Source organism: Nicotiana tabacum, chromosome 7 (genome assembly GCF_000715075.1).
Source record: "Nicotiana tabacum cultivar K326 chromosome 7, ASM71507v2, whole genome shotgun sequence".
Taxonomy (NCBI): Eukaryota; Viridiplantae; Streptophyta; class Magnoliopsida; order Solanales; family Solanaceae; genus Nicotiana; species Nicotiana tabacum.
Window position 1 is genome coordinate 129,696,712 of NC_134086.1, and position 19,681 is coordinate 129,716,392.

A 19,681-nucleotide genomic window follows, 5' to 3' on the forward strand; every position below is an offset into this window, starting at 1 on the left:
TTTGAAAAAATAAATTGAATACTTTTTTGATTATATAAATGAATACTTATTTTGGACCAAAATAAAAAAACAAATTGGTCACTTATTGTGGCCGGAGGCTTAATTCTCAACCAAAGGTCTTAATTTGTTTTTTTTTTCTGTTTGAAAAGTCTCAATCTATAAAAGCTGGTATGCTCAAGTCACTTATAACATGGTACAAATGTTTTTGTAAATAGAAGTGTCTAATATTTATTTGCTCAAAGGGACGTCATATTGCTTTTCTAGTAACCCTTGTATATTATAGAAAAACTAATCTATCAATTCCTAATATAAATCAATTTACCTTGGAGAATATCAAATCAAGCTGTTATGTTTTTGGTATTGTTCATGAGATGACGCCTCAATGATTTGAAGTTGCTTTAACCGAGCAACTTATTTCTTTTCCTTTTTCCCATGAAAAAGAAAATAAAAGAAGAGAAAAATAGAACCAGAACCAATAGCAGCTTCAAGTTACGCAAGCAAGTTAACGCAGTGAAGATTTTGGGGGTTTGGGTTACCAGGGATATTGTCATGTTTACACTTTACATGAGAAAGCATAATGTATACTGTACCATAAACTGTAAAGAAGATCTGAACAGCAATTCACATATATATTTTTTTCATAAAACACAATTAAGTATAATGTAGGGTACAAGTTATAAACAATACTAATTGGAACCAGTCCGATACTAACTCTAAAAGAATATGGTTGGTTTCTAAAATACCCAGGGAAGACTTACAGCTTGATATCTTGATACAAAAGAATTTTCAGTCTAGTTTCCGTCCTACAATGGCTGCTAATATACACAAATAGGAATATCTGTACACTTTCGCACACACAAAGCCTATATCTACGTTTCGTTGCTGTACAGATGCTTCATGTCTTAAGTTTGTAGCTTAATGGAACACTTGAGGAGAAGTATAAAACTCAGTCTCGATAAACCCCGGTCTCAGATCTTCTTCACGCATGAACTCCAATGGAAAAGAAACAAGATGTCCTTTGACTGACTTTAACCTCTCTTTCGTATTCTCTACAGTTACTAGCCCATTATCGTGAAATTCAAGTTTATCAGGAGCGACACCTAAATCAATAGTAGTGTGCCCAAGCTTATCTTTCCAGTGATTCCTACATTGTCGAAGTTCAGATCTGCATTCCAGGATGACATTAGAAAACATAAGCAATTGAGCCTGAGTGAACAAGATCAACGAGTTATATCGCCCACCCACACCCCAACCCCCACAAAAGAGAAAAAGATAGAGGTGGAAAGTCATAGTGTGGCTGTCAAGTACCTTGAGTGAACAAGATCATTTGGGATGCAAGAGAACACGTCTTGGTAAATTGTGGCATTCGACTGTAACATAAAAAATACAAAATTAAGGAGTTATTGAAGCTTTGAGATGAAAATCTGAAAATCTAGGGGACCAGATTGTGCAAGTCTGGACAAGATCTCGCACATGGCATACATAGAAATGATATTCGGTAATGGGCAGTTATAGAAAGACCAACTAAGTAACTAAAACCAGAAGAGAAGAGTGATAATGAAACTGCTGTTATACCAGAAAGCTTTCTTCCTATGTTAGTATGTCCATGCATCTCTACCAAAAGAAATTTTTTCTCTTTTTTTTTCTTTTCAAGAAGTAGTACAATCTTGTTTTGGTAGTTCTTTTAAGCACTTAACATACAGCAACATAAGAAATACCAGTCTCACCTCTGCAGTTGCCATCCATATATCTTTGTAAGAAGAGTCAGCAACGGGATCTTTGATTTGACAAATCTGGAAAAGAAAGGATAGCCTTTAGTTGCTATATCTCAAAACATATGCAAATGAAAAAGTATTGCATGTCAGGGCTAACAATGGCAAGTGCCAAGGAGCTCAGGCATTGCTAATTTTTAACGAAGATATGGTGACATCCAAGAGAGGAAGTTTTAACGGCATTCAAAGTCTGACTCTGCAACATCACTTACCTCTTCAGCATGTAAACCAAGGTGCTCTGCCCACAAAGAAATCCGAAGGCTAAAAGAAAATTTTCCAGCCTTCCAAGGCTTTCCGTCCATGGATGAATCAATGAAATCTTTATCTTCAATGACTACACAAATCTGGAACAACCGATTTTCTGTCAGAATTTTCTTTTTTTCTAAAAATACTTTTTTTTAAATCAAATGTTTAAAAGTATCTAAGAACAAGATACTGCTTTTGCAGATAAGTAGCGGAAAGAATTCAAGTGCAGATATCCAAGGTCGAAGTTAATATGTGCAGTCTCATGCAATTGAAAAGATGGAAAGGTCATACTTATCTTTTGACTATGGACAACTTTCATTCACAAGCAGCATGCATGGTATAAGCAGCATAAATGAATGAACCAACTATGTAAATCGACAGCCAGCAATTCAAGGTGGAAATGGGATGAATTTACAGTTTCCCATGATAGATGAACAAATTCACAAATGAAAGCAGAATTTATGCAGGTAAACGCCATATGTGCGTTCTTATTTTTGTGCAGTTTCTAGAGTTTTACTTCTACTTACAGGATAAAAGCATTGATTAGCCCTAAAAGCTGTATTCATTCCTATTGTTCTATTTAAAACATTTCCTTCAACGAAGAAAAAAGTCTACAAACTCCAAGTGACAAGTTCTTGTACACTACATTAGACTGCTAGCAAACAAAAGTCCGCAAGGGTTATAACTGCTTGACTAACAATTATCCCCATATTTATTTGTCCTACCACCTTTGTGAACTTAGACAAGCTATTCCGGGGAGTAATGCTTGTTTCTCTTCTTCCTCGAAGAGGAAAAGACTATCTTATAGAGACTAAGATTTCATGTTCTTCAAATCCTAAAAGCCTAGAACAGTAGTCTTACAGAAAAAGGATTTACCTCAGAGTCGCGAGATCCAAGCAAACTTCTGTCATTTATATTAGATGATCCAATCAAGGCTATACGGTCATCCACTATCATCACTTTACTATGTACATAAACCTGTGGTGAAATTTGAGAACTTTAGGTGCAATTGAACACCAAATCTCCGAAGTCCGAACAATCAAGATCAAGAGAACTTGCAATACTACATGATGCATATTAGAAAGTCAAGAGAAAACATTGACAAATGATGATGAACATTTCCTACGAATAAGTAGAAGGACATTGACTGGCTCTTAGCAATTCAAAGATAATAATTGCTAATCTATGGACAATCTTACTATATAAGTGAATTGCAGTTAATTGATTTTGTAAGTGTTAGCTCTTTAAGAATTACCTGACTGGTGAACATGGGACCAACATCAGAAAGCTGGCCATACGTCCTGAGACCATAAAAAGATATGTAATCACGGGTTTCTGGACCCAACAGAGCATTAAGATTGTGCAATATTGAACTGTTGCTCTTGGAAATTGTCCGGTATTGCCAGTGCATTAAGGCTCTCACAGTTGCTGCCCCAATGTCATCAAGACCTCCCTGTAATTTTGAAGCTAGATCAAAACCAACTTATAGTCAGTCCCCGATGTGAATGGAAGATGCCTACCTGAAAACCAGGTAATAGTGGGATGACTATTATAACCCTGAAACATCTATTTTCTTTGTGTGCTCGCCGTATACGTCTGTATAAAGCATCAGCTACACGATTGCTTATAGTTTCATCTCCAGCAAGACCCGAGATAAAAAATTGATTCTGAAAGTTTGCAAAAAAAAAAAAAAAAAGGTTTCATTTAACACCATTAAGTGAGCTTCTTTACTAGAGTTTTGTACATAAAATCATAAAACATCAGAACTAAGAAAAACAAAAAGATTGTTATCAGTATTTAGGAAAACAAATCACAATTTCATATTGCTTCTCAATGAAAATAAACGAGAAATGTAATCTTCCACATTTGTGGCTTGACGTAGCTACTTGGTTAACAAAAGAATCAGTTTTGAATGACGATTGACATCAACCATAATTATCATAGGTTCCAGCTCATAAACTACTAGCTAAAACTTTGAGTAAGCTAGCAGCTGGAAAAAGAAAATGACAAAAGATCGTCATCACTAATCCATCAAGCTGAGAGAAAGAAATTGCTTGAAAAAGTACAGAAGCAAATTTGGAAGATCAGGTCAGCTCATGTTCTCATGGTTTGATATGTGTAGGCTGCTATAATATAATAGCAAGCACATGTGTGAAAACCCATTTGTATCAATCAGTCAGAAGCAATCAGGTGTTGTACTATTTAGTTAGTGGCTATATGTGACAGCCGACAGGGTGTATATAAAGGCCATTAGCAAATATTATGTCCAGCAATCCTCCCATATTACTTGGAAAGTTAGAGGAGGCTCCTATAAAGCACACACTTTCTGGGGCTGAAGAAGATCAATGAACACAGAAGAGAACATCAATTGACTCTTATTTGTGAATCTTCTTAAAATTGTAATGACTTGCAGATGCACATTCGGACATGTGCTTCCAAACAATGGTGTCATGCTATCTGACATCCCCTCTTGAAGGAGTAAGAACAGTTAAACTACATACTTTTGTGTAACTCTATCAATAAAAGGTTGATCCAGCTTGACTATAGTGTATGGGTAAATGAAACGTACTTTAGGAAAACTTTTTCCTGGTTATATTAGGCTATTCTTTTAAAATTACTTTTTATTGCTTGTACCTTCTACTTGATTCTTTTGCGGCCACAGAATGATTTGTCAATACTTGAGCAATCAGGGAAAACATGAAGGTGTTTGACTGAAATTTGAAGGAAATACTTGATTGTTCCTTACTACGACCTCTTTTCCAAATTAGTGGGAGTGCTCAGTGTAATTATTTATGATTGTACCTTATTCTAGCTTCCAGATTTCCATAACTCTTGTTTTTTTCCATGGCAAACTCACTTTAAATGTACAAACTTGTTATAGTTCTTTCTCAAGTGTTTTTCTCTAGCAACTGCTGAATGGAGTAATGGTGCAGTCTGAACAAGAAGATTACACTTGTGACTTGATAGTAACAACAGGAAACCTACTGAAGTCACTGATGGCAGTCAAGATAATGTTGACGACAGATGGAGATTACCTTTCCATAGTCTAGAGATTGAATCAGAAGAAAGCATTATAAACTCGGCATAGCTGGAAATAGTGTGTGCTGCCCTATAGTATCTCAAAGAGAAAAGCTCTGACAATCAGTATTATCTTTGTGGTTAATTATCAGCTGTATTTAGTGGTTACCTCAATGAACACAAAATGTTCTGCTTCCTCAATAAGAGAACAATAAGCTTTGTGAATGCTCTCTTCAGTTTGAGTTGTTCCAGCAGACCATTGGCTAACACTTCTAATGACCTAGGACATGTTAGCCATATGAAATGTCATGGAAAATTAACTGAGACATATGCGAAACTGAAAAAACAAAAAGATAATTGTATTTTCGAATCATCTAAAGGAAATAGTTTGAAGGAATATTATGAACCGAAACATTATCAGCAGAAAGTATAAATATTCGAAGTATTTTTTAGCTAAATAGCTGCTACTAATCTCTACCTTCATTTGCTCACAATATCATTACCCTATAACAATAGCACCCAGAGGGGGGTGGGTGGGGGGGGGGGGGTTCTGACTGATATTATCCTCCACCTGATTTTGTATTTCAGAATTCTTCAAGTTTCTAATACTAGCTGATATTTTCTCCGAGTTTTGGTTATCCTTCAGCAATAAAGACCAGCTACTTAACATTGTCACATCCTCTTTGTACTATATTGTTAGAGCTAACCTGACAGTGACAACGGACCCGAGGACCAACATCTGCTAATTCATCTGTTGAAACCACTTCTGCTACACGCTCTTGTGTCTCCCACCAATTATCTTGTTGGTAAGTTTTCATTTGGCTTTGGAGATCTGGGCGATGAAGATCATCTGCAAAAAAAAAAATATCTTCAGATCTAATGTCACAATGCTAACTTAAAATAAATCAAGCTGAAGCAAGAGACTAGACATCAGACCAGCCAACTTCTCATCCTCACTGGAGGCCTCCTTGTCACAATCAGCTTCCTGGGGTAAAAGTAATGGGATGTCTTCTGGTGGTGACCCAGACGGAAATGGATCTTGTCCATTCAGGTCTTCAGGTTTCAGCTCAGCTGTCTTAGTTTCGGCCTCAACTTCTCTGCTTCTCCCCATGTAGTGCGGAAGAACCATGTGATGCTGTGGCATAAGCAGTGGTATTGTCTGTTCATTTGGAGCTTTGCTTCTCTGCATCAATTATCAGAAATATTAGCAACTTGAAATTTCTTAAATAAGTATGCTGAAGACCAGAAAAGAACCTTAGCATGATTCCAGCGCTGAACGAAGTGTCTGGCAATGTCTCGGCAAGGTGGTCCCCATAGAGCACAGTGGACATCATGCCATGGCATTCGGGGATATTTCTCTCGATCTAATTCATCTTTCATGGCATCTTCCCAAGAATTTGGCTCGGATTCTCTGCATAATAATGATTATTCATCAAATTTCAATATCACATTTGCTGCATATTGGTTTGAATGCCTTCTATAGGCAGTCAAACTTGAGAGAACGCTCTAATTCTTTCCTTTCTCCATCTATGAAATAGATATTAACTTGAAGCATCTCACTCTAAAATAGATTTTCATTTGAATTAGTTGGAGGTCTAGAATATTACTCTTACATGATACTCTTACATTTTAGGACATCCCAAGATCGTTGCCACCACTACTACTAATATTATTGATATGAGTTTCACTAGTTACATGAATTGAAATTTATTTAATCAATCAATTCAAATTTTGATAAGACGCTTTCCCTATCGAACTAAAATTTAGTACTCCATTACTTTAACATTTTCTTTCATTATCTCTTATATATAATATAATTCACATTAACATCCTAAATTGCACGCTCATAGGACGGAGATAGTAAAGTACAATCATGTAACTCAATCGATTGCTTCAATATTTCGTCCCCCCCCCCCCACCACCACCACAAATAGTGCTCATAGCACTAAAAACGCGTTTCAATTTTTTACACACGGTTTGTTAGGAAATGATGAAAAGAAGAGTACGAAAAGGAAACTTGGGGACAAAGTGAAGAGAATTGTTTGCATCTTCACTTAACCTCCTTCTTTCACATTAAACTATGTGAGTCCTAGAGGGAAGTAATTTTCTCCTCTTCATGGAAGGGACAGAAATTGTTCAACTTTTCACTAGTTTCCTTTGCCTCCTCATTACCAAACACGATAATGTAATCTCTCAAACTGTCACATTGTCTGGGCGATTTAATATAATTCACCAAGACATTAATATAATTCATGTTCTATGTCATGGTGGATTCTTTTCAAAATCTACATAGTCCATCACCTGAATGCTAATGGAAACCTATTACTCGAACACATACCAACTACGGAGTTCGAGAAGAATTCTTGTTGACAAAATAATGGCATCAATATAAATCCAAACTTGCCAAAGGAAACTTCAATTTTATGACCTGGTCGTATACATATTGAAGCTAGATTACCTTGGGTTATAGTAGTCCTTCCCAGGCCAAATAGAAGGAGGCAGATCAGCCAAGTTGTGTTCTCTTGTGTCATAACGGCCAAAACATAAATCTAGCCCTCCAATATAACAAATCTTGTTGTCTACAATGACAATCTTTTCATGGTGCGACCTGCATGTGGCAAGCACGTTTTAGTTTAATAAACTTATCAAGTAGAAGGAAAAAAGAATATTGAGCGTAGATCTGATGGAAACTCCATTCTATATCATGATTACATCAGAGTTTATGTTGTATAAAAAAAATTAACTGCTTACCACAAGTAGATCCCCGCAGAGAAATGGTTCGGATATCGCAGGACTTTAACATTTTTGTGAATTTTCAGAAGCTGTCTTTTACTGTATAAACTGTTAATCTTTAAAGCAATAGAAACCTCCTTGTAGAGAAGAATATAAATCTGCATAACATATATTTAGAAGTTAGATTCCATCTTAAAAATCATAATGGAAGATCTGTAGAAAAAAGCACATCTCTTGGTATCCCTTCTAACTTAAAGAAATCTCGTAGCGAACACTGGAAAAGAGTAAGCATGATCTCTTCTTTTATAAGAACAAGAGAAGTCAAGATCATTATCAAGCGAAATATTGTCAACCATTTATTGCACCCAGTACCATCTACCTTTTCTCTGGTCAAATAACACATAAAGTACTTATATATTTACTTTTTGAATGTAGAATATAATAACAGATACTACGTTCTCTGGAAAAAAATAAAGAAAGAAAATACATAGACATTTGCTATAACTTCTCGATATACCATCTTTTTAAGATTAAGCAAATGGCAATTGTTGACTATCTCCGCAAGATACTCAAGTCGATCCATTATATTCGTTATAAATTCAAAAAGCAAGTAAAGCACTAGAAGTCTTAGTATCAGCAGAACGCATATTAAAATCATTTGGTACAGCTAGTCACATATTATACATTCTAGGTTCATTGTGTCTCTGTTGAAAACAATGTGTCTAGACACAAGACAAAATGCTCGATTCCTAATATTTATTACAAGTGACTGAGCATGATGATTTGAGTAATATCTCTCAACAAAAGTGCGACTTATAAGACTGTGGGCGAATATCACAGAATAAGAATTATACTTGCAAAATTCTATTCAATTATTTGTAAAGTCAAAACATGTTACTAGAAGAGATCGGTTGCATATGCACCTGGACCCCTTCTTTGGCTTTAGTCTCAAGTAATGCATCAAGTCTAGATGAGCTATGGTTGTGAAATGGACGTCTCAAGTACAGTTCTGGGCAAAGCCACCATCCAGTTATATAGATCTGCATAAAAATTAAATTAGGTGGAACTCTCTGCAGCAAGAAAATATTTGATTGAGAGTAACAAGTTGAGAGATCAACCTCAGATTTTGCACTCTCTATTGAAGAAGCAATTGCCTCAAATGCTGCTTTACCATCTATAAACCACTGAGCTTGAGTGGCATCATCATTTGTCCCCCTCAATGGAGCAAAAGAACCAAAGCGGTGAGGGTTACACCATCCTTCCGGAGGTTTAAGAACAGCATCATTGATTGCAGATATCCAATCATCGACTTTGGCATTGCTCGTGGTTCTAAACTTTACAATGCGGTTGCCACAACAAACCTTTCAGACATTACAACTGTCAGTTTTATGTAAAAGGAAACAAAAACAAGATGCACTCGTTGAGAAGTAAGTTCAGTGATTATAAGCTAAATTAAAAACACAGAAAGATGTAATTGATGCACTCAACATGTAACTTCATAATTTGACACACTGATCCATTATGAATTTATTTGGTTGAGAGTGTAGTAACAGAAAATGGATTTCCCAAGAGAATGGCAAAGGTACGTCAAGGAAAAAAGTGATTTTCCCACAAATCTTTGTTAGCCAAGAAGTTACTGGACAGTTAACCAGAAAATCCATTAGCTTGACTAAATTTATTTCGCAGTTTTCCTGAATCAAACTTCCTAAGAAGTAGTAGAATCTGTCAATGCATAAACTTGAATGGTGGAATTATGGGAAGAAAGAAGTAAACAGTGCAAACTGTGAAACAAGCTCAATCATTGCCTTATGTTATAATGCAGAGCTGATTGAATCTGAATTATTTATAATCTTCATTCAAGCTGACAAATTCTTTTTTAAGTATCTTACTGGTCCAGGGACAGAACATCTAATTGATTAAACTTAAACTAGTACTTCAGTAAGTGTCACGAAATCACTTGCTTGAATATCAAAAACGAGATAACTCTCAGCTTCAGGCATATTCAGGTGAGCGTGGCACGATGAGCACCCGAAATACACAACTTTGTTGCCCATATATGACATGTGTTTTTAATAATAAACTTAGCACTGTGTAGTAGTAGAGCACTCATAAAATGAACAAGTAACCAAGAATTAAGAAATTGTAATGGTTGAAATTTGAGATTAGACAGTTTGAATGGAAGCAGACCTTAAATGCATATCGCAAAGGATTTTTTTCTCTTATTTCCTCTGCTAAGTATACTGGATTCTCTCCCTTCTCATTAGATGTTGGAAGCACATCGAACACAATAATGTCCAGTAATTTTGCATCAAAAGGATTGTTTAGTAAGGCCAAGTAACCAGGTTTTAAAACAGCCCAAACCTGCATAACATAGCATGAATAGTTAAGACAAGGAAGCAAAAAAAAGTTTAAGAGAGTCAACCACTGTGGAGGACACAACATATTCAGATAACACTTGCTTCACAGACACATTGATGATTCAGGAGAGCACAAAAGATAAAAGATCGCCTTAGCCTTACACTTACGTGTACCCAATTGGTGTCTGCTATAGTCGCAATTTTTTTCATCAAAATTACAACTCCCGATTTTCAGTTAACAAATGTTCACTCATGCAGCGTTAAATAATGTGTTAGTCCAACTATTGGGATGTTCTCGATTGGACGTAGACAAATTGGTAATGAAAGTGGACAATGTTAGTAGATGCAGAATCTTAGTCAGATAGAACATGATAACAACCATGGAACTGTGGAGACCTGAACGTTGCCAAGATGAGTTCTTAAAATACATGTGTGGCTATCTATCTTTAGTGTCTGACCACCTCCACTCATTCATGACATTCCTCATTCACTATGTTACTTTGAGTTCAAAAGTAACACGAGTGATTTTCAGTCTTGTTCTTAACAAACCAAGTGTCAATTCATCTTGTCAGTAAAGAGGAAGTATGCTTTTCAGGTTTCTATATTTGTGTCTGTCTGGAAGGAATTGAGGAAGGGATACATTCTAAATGTAATAACATTTCTCGAATCTGAACGCAACATAAAATGAGGTATGTCCATCTTCATGCCAGAACAAAATCAGCTCTTCAACTGTACCTCTGTAAGATAGTACGTGTCAATAAATAGACTTTCAGATAGACAGAAAACCTTATGTGCATAAAAGTTTTTGTATAGTGTGCATTCACATATATCCACAAATGTTGTCAGCAGACTACTATGGTGATTGTTTACCTTTTGCCACTTGCTCTTGCAACAGCCAGACCAATAACATATGCAACATCCCGCATCCTCCTCGTCTTTGGGAACTTTCAACAAATGCTTAATCATTACGTAATTTTCTTTGAGCTTTGGGCCATATTCTGGTAAGAATGATAACTTGGATACCTCCAAAAACTTGCACACCTAAAGTTTAAAAATTCTCTATATGTTACAACCAAGGAAAATAAGCATTAACAGCAGAAACTCTCAAAGAACCAAATATACTGTTTCTTAACTATGAATACCAAAAATTGCTCCCCGACCCCCTACCCACCCAGGGGGAGATAATTCCAGATTCAGGCTATAGAGAAATGTATCATCACTTAGAGGCAGTAGCTAATCCAAAGGAAGTATATGACGTAATAACTTACATAGACATGTAAGTTGTCCCCATGCTTAATTCAAGATTCAGGCATAATAATTTGTATTAACATGTAATTTCAGAGATTAACTAGTCTACGGCTTCCAAGATGGTAGTGAGTACCCCTGCCAACAGTTTACTTTTGCAACAAATGTCAATATCCCAGACAAACTTTCTAGTCAAAAGGTATCTGTCAGAGAACAAACTACTGGAGATTGAAGCAGAATACAGTACACACCTCTCGAGAATTTACAATGTCCAAATTCCCCAAAAAATGATTCAGATACTTTTGCATAGCGATTTTCCCTTTTTCTGTAACGGTTTGTTGCCTGCCCAATGCTGGATGAATGATTGATAAAGCAGCCCGGGATGGAACATACCTGCAAATAACCCATGGGCAAGAATCATATATGCTATTTGCAGAACGTATGCAAGGTCCCACCTGCTAAGCATAACTATATTCACACAGAAACCTTTTGACACCTGTTTCTAATACTATCTTCACTGTAAATTTGCACGGCACCATCATCGGGTTCAGCATCATCATGTATGACAGCTGTTTGTTCTCCTATACCAATGTGGTGAAGCCATTCTTTAACCTTTTCACAAAGGATTTGAGAAGTAAGACTCTTAGACAGTTAGCATTATTATACTCATAGAATGAAGAAATAAAGAAGGCGCAGAAACGTCTCATATTTGTGAAAGCAAAGAGAGATGAAACCTGCTCTTGTTTTTCATGGAGTTCCTCAATTATTGCACGTTTCCTCAATGCAAAGTGCAAATAAATAACTTGTGAGGCCTTCTTCACTAAGCGCCACTTGAACTGCTTATTGGAAAAGTAAAAGAGGAGATGGTCATGTAATGCGAACAAAAATGATAATGTGAATACGAGATTTTTTCTCTAGAAAATAAATTTTATTGACTAGTTGTTATCAGGGAATGCACTAATGGAAGAAGAATACAACAACAACAACAACAACAACCCAGTAAAATCCCACACGTGGGGTCTGGGGAGGGTAAAGTGTAATGGAAAAAGAATCAAATCTACAATTAAATAAAGACTTCACAAAAAAACGAGTTCCAAAATGTTAACTGCTCACTCTTTCATTATTTTAGCATAAAGACTGATAGACAACTAAAGGCTTAGCTAGCAGAAGAGGCATTCTTGAATAGGGTCACCCAAAACTTTATTCTGGAAAGGAATATTTTCTAGTAACTTAATTATTGAACTTCAATACACCAAGTATCATAGGCCTAACTAATTAGTTTCTATATCCACACATGCCGTAGTTTATTAAATCCGACATTCCCACGTCACAAAGTTATTTGATGACTCAGTATATATATATATTTCCATCGTCCCTTCCACCAGAAAAAATTGATCGCATTTTTTTTCTCACTTTTCCTCATAACCACCACAACCCGTCTTAACAGTATATATGATGCCCATTTCAATAACTACACCATTACAAAATGATCTAAACGCTAATCCGCATGTTGTTCCCAGTCACCAAGGAAAAATACTGTACCAATATGCCCATTTAAATACCACCTAGTAGTAAAATAAATCAACAAATATATATTCTAAACGCTTTTCCCAACTTAGACCACAATGATCGCATTTTCTTAATCCAATTAAACCGAACTGCTTCATACACGAGATTTTAAAAAATCATTGTAAAATCATGTACTCCCTCCGTTCCATTTCACTAGTCATGTTTTCATTTGGCAGGGCCCTTAAGAAAACATTAATTAAAAGAATAATTCGACTAAGTTAACCTTACTTATTCTTTGATTTCAATTTAATACTACTTCTTGCTTTCACCGCATTGATCTCTTGCCACATTTATTAAAGGTAAAATTGGAAGAAAAAAAAAAGGTATCTATTCTCTGTTGTTTTTCTAAATCGACAAGAAATTTGGAACAACTAGTTTTAGTAAAACCTGACAAGTAAAACGAACAGAGGAAGTGCTTCCTTATTCATGGATTATAACAACTACAATATTAAATTAAATGAAAAGAAAAGAAAAGCAGAAACACAAAGTTCACGACATTCAGAGCTATACATAATAACTACTCCTAGTATTTAAAGTAAAACGCTATTGTGGTACTATTTCCCTGTTCAGCTTCTATTTACCTTTCCCCATGTTGTGGCTGCTTGTACTGGACTTCAATTGTGTATGACAAAAGCAAAGGGCTTATATCACTAGCATCTGCTCTTGAAACCGCAATGATAGTCGCTTTGGGCAATTCCTCAAAGATCGTCGCCGGCTCGGCGTAGCAACGAAGCGAATGCATCGATGACATTGCCGACGCCGGCGCGTTTTCTATCAGTTTCTCCGTCGACATTGCTACTGCTATTTGCTACTTCAACTTGAATTAATTTCAAATTATCCAACATAAGAAACTCCTTTGGCATTTAAAGAACACAGAATTTGTACGAATATTCTCTTATACGGATAGTATATTAAAAATTTGAAGCTGCAGGAGAGAGAGAGAGAGTTTAAGAAAGTTATTTCGTCTTTCGTTTTTCTAACGGAAGCAAAAAGGCGTAATATAGTTGGAGAACAAGTGGCGCAAGTTAGGGGAGGGTGACAGGTGAGTTCATGTATTTCACGTGAAGCTCTCTTGTGATGGAGACACGTGGATGTAGGTTTTGGTGGAGTGGGGTCAGTGTATACGTGGTAAATGTTTATTCGTTTGCGGTAATGGGTTTTGGTTGCTATAGTGCAATTTGGAAACTGATGCTGTCTTGTGTTATATTGGGAGTATTTTGTTGTGTGCTAATATTATAGATAGATAGTTGGTCCTAACCATATAACAAAATGACAGAATTACCCCATAGTATATGTGATTAAATATAATAGGGCAGAAGCATAAGTGATGTTTTACTTGCACGTTATATTTTGTTTTTTGTTGTACATTTTTATAAGACAGCAAAAACAAGGAACTTTCAATTTTCCTTTCGTTTCTTTTTTCACTTACGAACTTTATGGCATTGTACGTCCATAATATTTTCTATCAACGAAAAGAACATCATAATTCGATGAACTCAGAGCCGGCTTAAAAGGCTTGGCAAGTAAGGCATATGCCTTAGGCCTCAATTTCGAGGGTTGCAATTTTAGAAGAAATAAATTATACGTTATGAAGTTGATGTGATTATTGAGGAATGAAAAAAGCCCTTTGATAAAGTAAGCATATCTTTATAATTTCCTTAAACTTGATGTAACCTTCATTTTATTTTATTTTACATTCTGACCACTAAAACCTATAAGTATTATATTAAAAATTGAGATTGCTAGATTATGAAAATTTGAAGGGGAAAAAAATTATTGTATTAACCTCTGATGATCCTTAAAGCATAATAGCCACTCTAATATTGATGGCTTAGACTTGTATTTTGAGTTAAAAGTGCTAAGGGAATTAGTACAAATAGAAGACAGTACTCTAATCGATATAAGTAGTTACATAAAAAGGCTTGATTCATTTTCAAATGCTTAACAATTGCCTCAACGGAAAGAAGATTTTCAAAATAAAAATACATAAAATCAATGTCTCAAAAATAATTAAATCGGTTAGCTATATTATTAATTGAAAAATAATTACTAAAAAGGCGATTATGAAAATTGAGGCTTTAATTGCAGTTACGCTTTAGGCCCTCAATTATGTCAAGTCGTCCCTGGATGAACTATGTAGTACTAACTTTCTTCTAACATTTTTAAATATAAAATCCTCTCAATACAAAATATGACAACTGAAGAGGAAAAAAGAAACAGTTTTAAAATAATTCAAGGCGCGAAATTTCGTACTGCAAATGGCAAAAATGTATACGTTTCACAAGTAGGACTTTGACAAGTTAAACAAAGGGCACGTTCGTCATTTCAATGTCGATGGACCTAACCTTCTCCTTAAAGCTTGTATGTCCCATAAGAGAATAAATAATAGAATATCCAACTTAAATGGAGTATATGCTAAAATAGCCACCAAACACTTGTCAGAGGTATCAAAATCATATTCCATAGATTATTCCTAATAACAAATGATAATCAAAACCCAATTATTAGGACAATCTTATAGTATTGCTTAGCTGGATAATCAGATGGTCGTCGTCAAGTGCAGTGATAACCTTGAAATACAATAAGAGTGATAGATTAAATGATTTGCTAATTTATTAGCAATAGTGTACATTTTCTTTAATCGTTTTTAATTTTTTATTAACTCGGCCCATATTCCTTACTAGAACACGCCACACTACAATTGAAATGAGCATAACTTTTGGACGATGACGTTGTAATTCTTTTTTTAAACTTTCAAATTTAGCAGTAAAAGAAATTCCCAATCAATTATCAAATTTTTTAGAAGCATACTTATTTTATAAGAACTAGTATTAGCACCCGCGCAGATGCGCAGACACTAATCATGTTAAATATTTGATTTTTTTGGATTATACGTAAAAAATCTTAAAATTTAAACTTTCTCGATAAATATAGATAATCATTAGATATTAATTAAGACATGAAAATGATTAAACATTTCTCAAATCTCCTAGTTATAATTCTATTTTTCTTTTTTAGTACCATTCTCACATGTGTCATTGGATCAAAAAAATATTCAGGAAGCAAAATAATAATTCATATTTATGGCAAAACAATTAAAGGTTGAGACTATGAAGGACTCTTTGGATACGACTTGACTCTTTTACTACTGCTTGAACTCTTATTTGGTGTGTTGATATATTCTAAAATTATTTCTATTTTAAATTTTCAGTTTCTAAAATTTTATTTTTCAATAATAATTATTGTTATAACAATAAAAACAACAACAACAACCCAGTGTAATCCCACTAGTGGAGTCTGAGGAGGGTAGTGTGTACGCAGACCTTACCCCTACCCCGAAGGAGTAGAGAGGTTGTTTCCGAAAGACCCTCGGCTCAATAAGTGAAAATATTACCCTTAATTCAAAACTCATTTTAGTCGGCTATCTAAAATTTAAAAAGTTCTTTAGCCAGTGATTTTCTTTCTAGTATGACTCCTTTTTTATATTTGATATTTGATATTAACCATGTTAAATATACGAGTTATTTGAATTATATGTAAATAACCTTAAAATTTAAATATTCTAGGTAATTACAGATAATCGTTAGATATTGTTTATGAAACACTACATGAAAAAAGGCTAACATTTTCTCAAATCTCGCAGTGATAATTTTATTTTTGTACCATTCTTATTGGTGTCATTGGAACCTAAAAATAGTCACGAAATAATAACTCGTATTTATGAGCTTTGGAAAAGCACAAAGGTTGACACAATATGAACGATTCTTTGGTTACGACGTGACTTTTTTACTACTACTTAAATTCTTATTTGGTATGCTATTATGTTTAAATGAAATATTTCTATTTTGAAATTTCAATTTCTACAAAATTATATACTATATTTCAATAAAATAATTATTTTTATAATGATGCAAGTGAAGATATTATCCTTAATTTAAAATCCACTTTAATCGACTAGCTAAAAATTTAAATGATTCTTTAGACGGTAAATTTTATTTCAGTATGACTCCATTTTGGGTTTATCGATATCTCTAGCCACAAATTTTAAATTTTGAATACCCTATACATATACAAATTTTTTGTTCTTTGAATCACTAAATGTTAGATTAATTGATTATTATTATATAGGCGAAATACATAAACAGCCCCTCCAAGTTGTCCACAACGGTTATTTGAACACCTTAACTTGTCATGTGACTAGATGGACACCTCTGCTTGGTAGAAGTATATTCTCTTAAACCCCTTACGCTGATATGACAAATTTTGTGTGTTACACTTACGTTTAAGCGCGTGAAGATCTTTAAAATTAGGCTTATCTTCTTTTTTCCCCCTAAAATCAACGTGGACCCCACTATTACACCACCCCATAACCACGATTCTGGACGGAGAGGCTATTACCGATGATGGAGGGTGTCGGAGAGAGGGAGGATCTCGGCGAGGCTGTTGTCGACGATGCTTGTAAGTGTAATATTGCTCTCCCCTTTCTCTCTTCTTTCCTTCATTCATCACTCCCTTTCAGCTCCTCCATATATTGCTCTCCCCCTCTCATTTTAATTTCCTCATCAAGTCTCTCCAAACCTAACCAAATTCACCAGCCAAAAAACTCTCAGTTCTAAACCAAAAGCTTTTACTTTTTCATTCTTTTTGCCCTTGTTTTTATCGCCTTCTCTCCAGTTTTGTCGCCGGTTGAATCATCAACGTTAATCTCATCAACTAGGTAATTAACGCTTACCCAGATGAGCAAAATTCACATAGAGTTCAAATTTTTCACTTTCAGTTTGAATTCTTGATTACATAGAAAAAATGGAGTCTACATGAGAGAAACTTTCTCCTTTTGATTCAATTCCTAGAAGGTGTTAAATAGAAATTAATCAATTATATAGTCAAAGTTTTGTTATTTGTTTGATGTCCATTTATATAAATTGACTCTTCAAACAAACATTTTTCAAAAAGAAAAAAACAACAACTTGTGTTGAATATTGATTGATTTTTGTAATGTTTCTTTCTCCAACATGTAGGTTTACTTCATTATATATGCAAGTAAATTTTTATCAACTTTTAAACTTTTTTTTTGTTATAAACATAGACGTGTACCTTATATATTATATTTATTTTAAAAAAAATTCGCTTTATTCAAATCTAGCTATAGTGTTTTAAAGAATTATAATTATAGGATTTTAAATGTAAAAGAGTTTATAGTTATGTGGAGTATTTTTTTTTTTTTGCCAGAGGCGACGTAGTATTTACATATTTTGAATTAAGATAACAAAAGTTCCTAATATAATTGCATATGATCACTAACCGAATTAAGTATGATAACATGGTAATAAAAGATATTTTTTTTATTTTAATTCAAATTTAAATTTTTATATATATATTTGACTAACATAATCAAATATAGAATAGTCAAATATAGAATAAAGTTATCATATACTATTGATATTTATTAATTTGCCACTTGGCTTAACTACATAATCAATTATATATGGCAACTTTATAGCTTTAATATATATATAGATATATAAAAGGTTTTATTAATCTTAAAACTTTCTCTCATCTCACTAGCTGTTAAATAGCTATTGCCCTAATAGTGATTTAAAGTGTATGTCTAGCATAAAATTGTGTTTGTATGAAATTAAACTCTTTCAAGTGCATCAGTACATGAAACATATATAAATGACGAAGCAACACATCCTTGATCGAGTTCCATCATTTTGTTTGTTCTTTATTAATTTAAAGGAGCACTACAAAATCGCGTTGGTTACAAAGATAATGTCTGCAGGTTATAGGTAACAGTGAGCCATCTTTAAAAAGACAAATGACATCAAGGCAGTAATAAAGGGAGCATATGCGATATTCATTTTTCAGTTTCTTAATATTCTCGTGGGTCCTAATAATGTTTGGGCAGAAAGAGATTGATAGACCTATGGCTATGAGGCCGAACAAGAGCTGGAATTGTAAAATTATGCTTCAAATTTCCCTTAGTTTACTTCAAAATTGCACTTGTCATAACCAAGATCAAATAGTACCCACTAAATAAGGGTTAATAAAAGGAAGGCAAATTGAAAGTCATTATGAAACCAAATTGTGAAATGGGTGTTAGAGTTTCTTTTTAATATAGAAAGGTATTAAAAAGAGGGTGAACGGAAATGGAGGGAAATGAAAATTTTGAGTAAAATTTTAAGTTTCCTTCTCCTTTTAATGAGACATTGTCCCTCATTGGTAGAGGAAAAGGAGTTTGGTGGGTTTATATACAAATGCAATTCATGTAGCTCTTAAAGAGTTAGGAAGAAGGCAAGCCTCGGGTTTATATACAAATGCACTTTGTGGTTTTTGTGTACTCCCGTTTGGAAAGTAAAGCCTTCGTGGCGTTTTGTTGGAGATTAAAATCTACGTGATTTTTTACTCCAATTTTAAACGTTTGTTTCTGTCATTTTTTTTTTCAGAAAAAAAAAATCGCGAATGACAACGGAAATCAAGCTGTTTCGATGGTGACTGCCAAAACATCGACAAGCCGAACACCGGCAGAAAAACCCGGAAAATTTTCCGGGATTGATTTCAAACGCTGGCAGCAGAAGATGTTCTTCTACCTGACTACGTTATGTCTACAGAAGTTCATCAAGGAAGATGTTCCTGATCTGCCAGATGAAACTCCAGAGAATGAAAGCTTTCTCGTGATTGAGGCGTGGAAGCATTCCGATTTTTTGTGCAAGAATTATATTCTTAGCGGACTGGATGATA

At 34.6% G+C, this 19,681-nt stretch overlaps 1 protein-coding gene across 2 annotated transcripts; it reads right to left on the reverse strand.

The window, feature by feature from the left end:
* Positions 1–610: 610 nt before the first annotated feature.
* Positions 611–13,869, reverse strand: LOC107775273 (phospholipase D zeta 1). Of its 2 annotated transcripts, XM_016594990.2 has the most exons (21): positions 13,539–13,869; positions 12,106–12,207; positions 11,868–11,983; positions 11,623–11,764; positions 10,997–11,167; positions 9,957–10,130; positions 8,888–9,130; positions 8,693–8,809; positions 7,788–7,927; positions 7,495–7,644; positions 6,291–6,447; positions 5,973–6,219; positions 5,744–5,886; positions 5,206–5,316; positions 3,539–3,685; positions 3,274–3,471; positions 2,895–2,996; positions 1,985–2,116; positions 1,728–1,793; positions 1,309–1,370; positions 611–1,165 (listed from the first exon to the last, which is right to left on the reverse strand). In XM_016594990.2, exons 1-21 carry the CDS (start codon positions 13,731–13,733, stop codon positions 916–918), a joined length of 3,165 nt encoding a protein of 1,054 aa, XP_016450476.1. In that variant the 5' UTR covers positions 13,734–13,869; the 3' UTR covers positions 611–915. The 2 variants fall into 2 exon arrangements, with proteins under 2 accessions (XP_016450476.1, XP_075073742.1); XM_075217641.1 differs by lacking the exon at positions 5,206–5,316.
* Between the last annotated feature and the right edge of the window lie 5,812 nt (positions 13,870–19,681).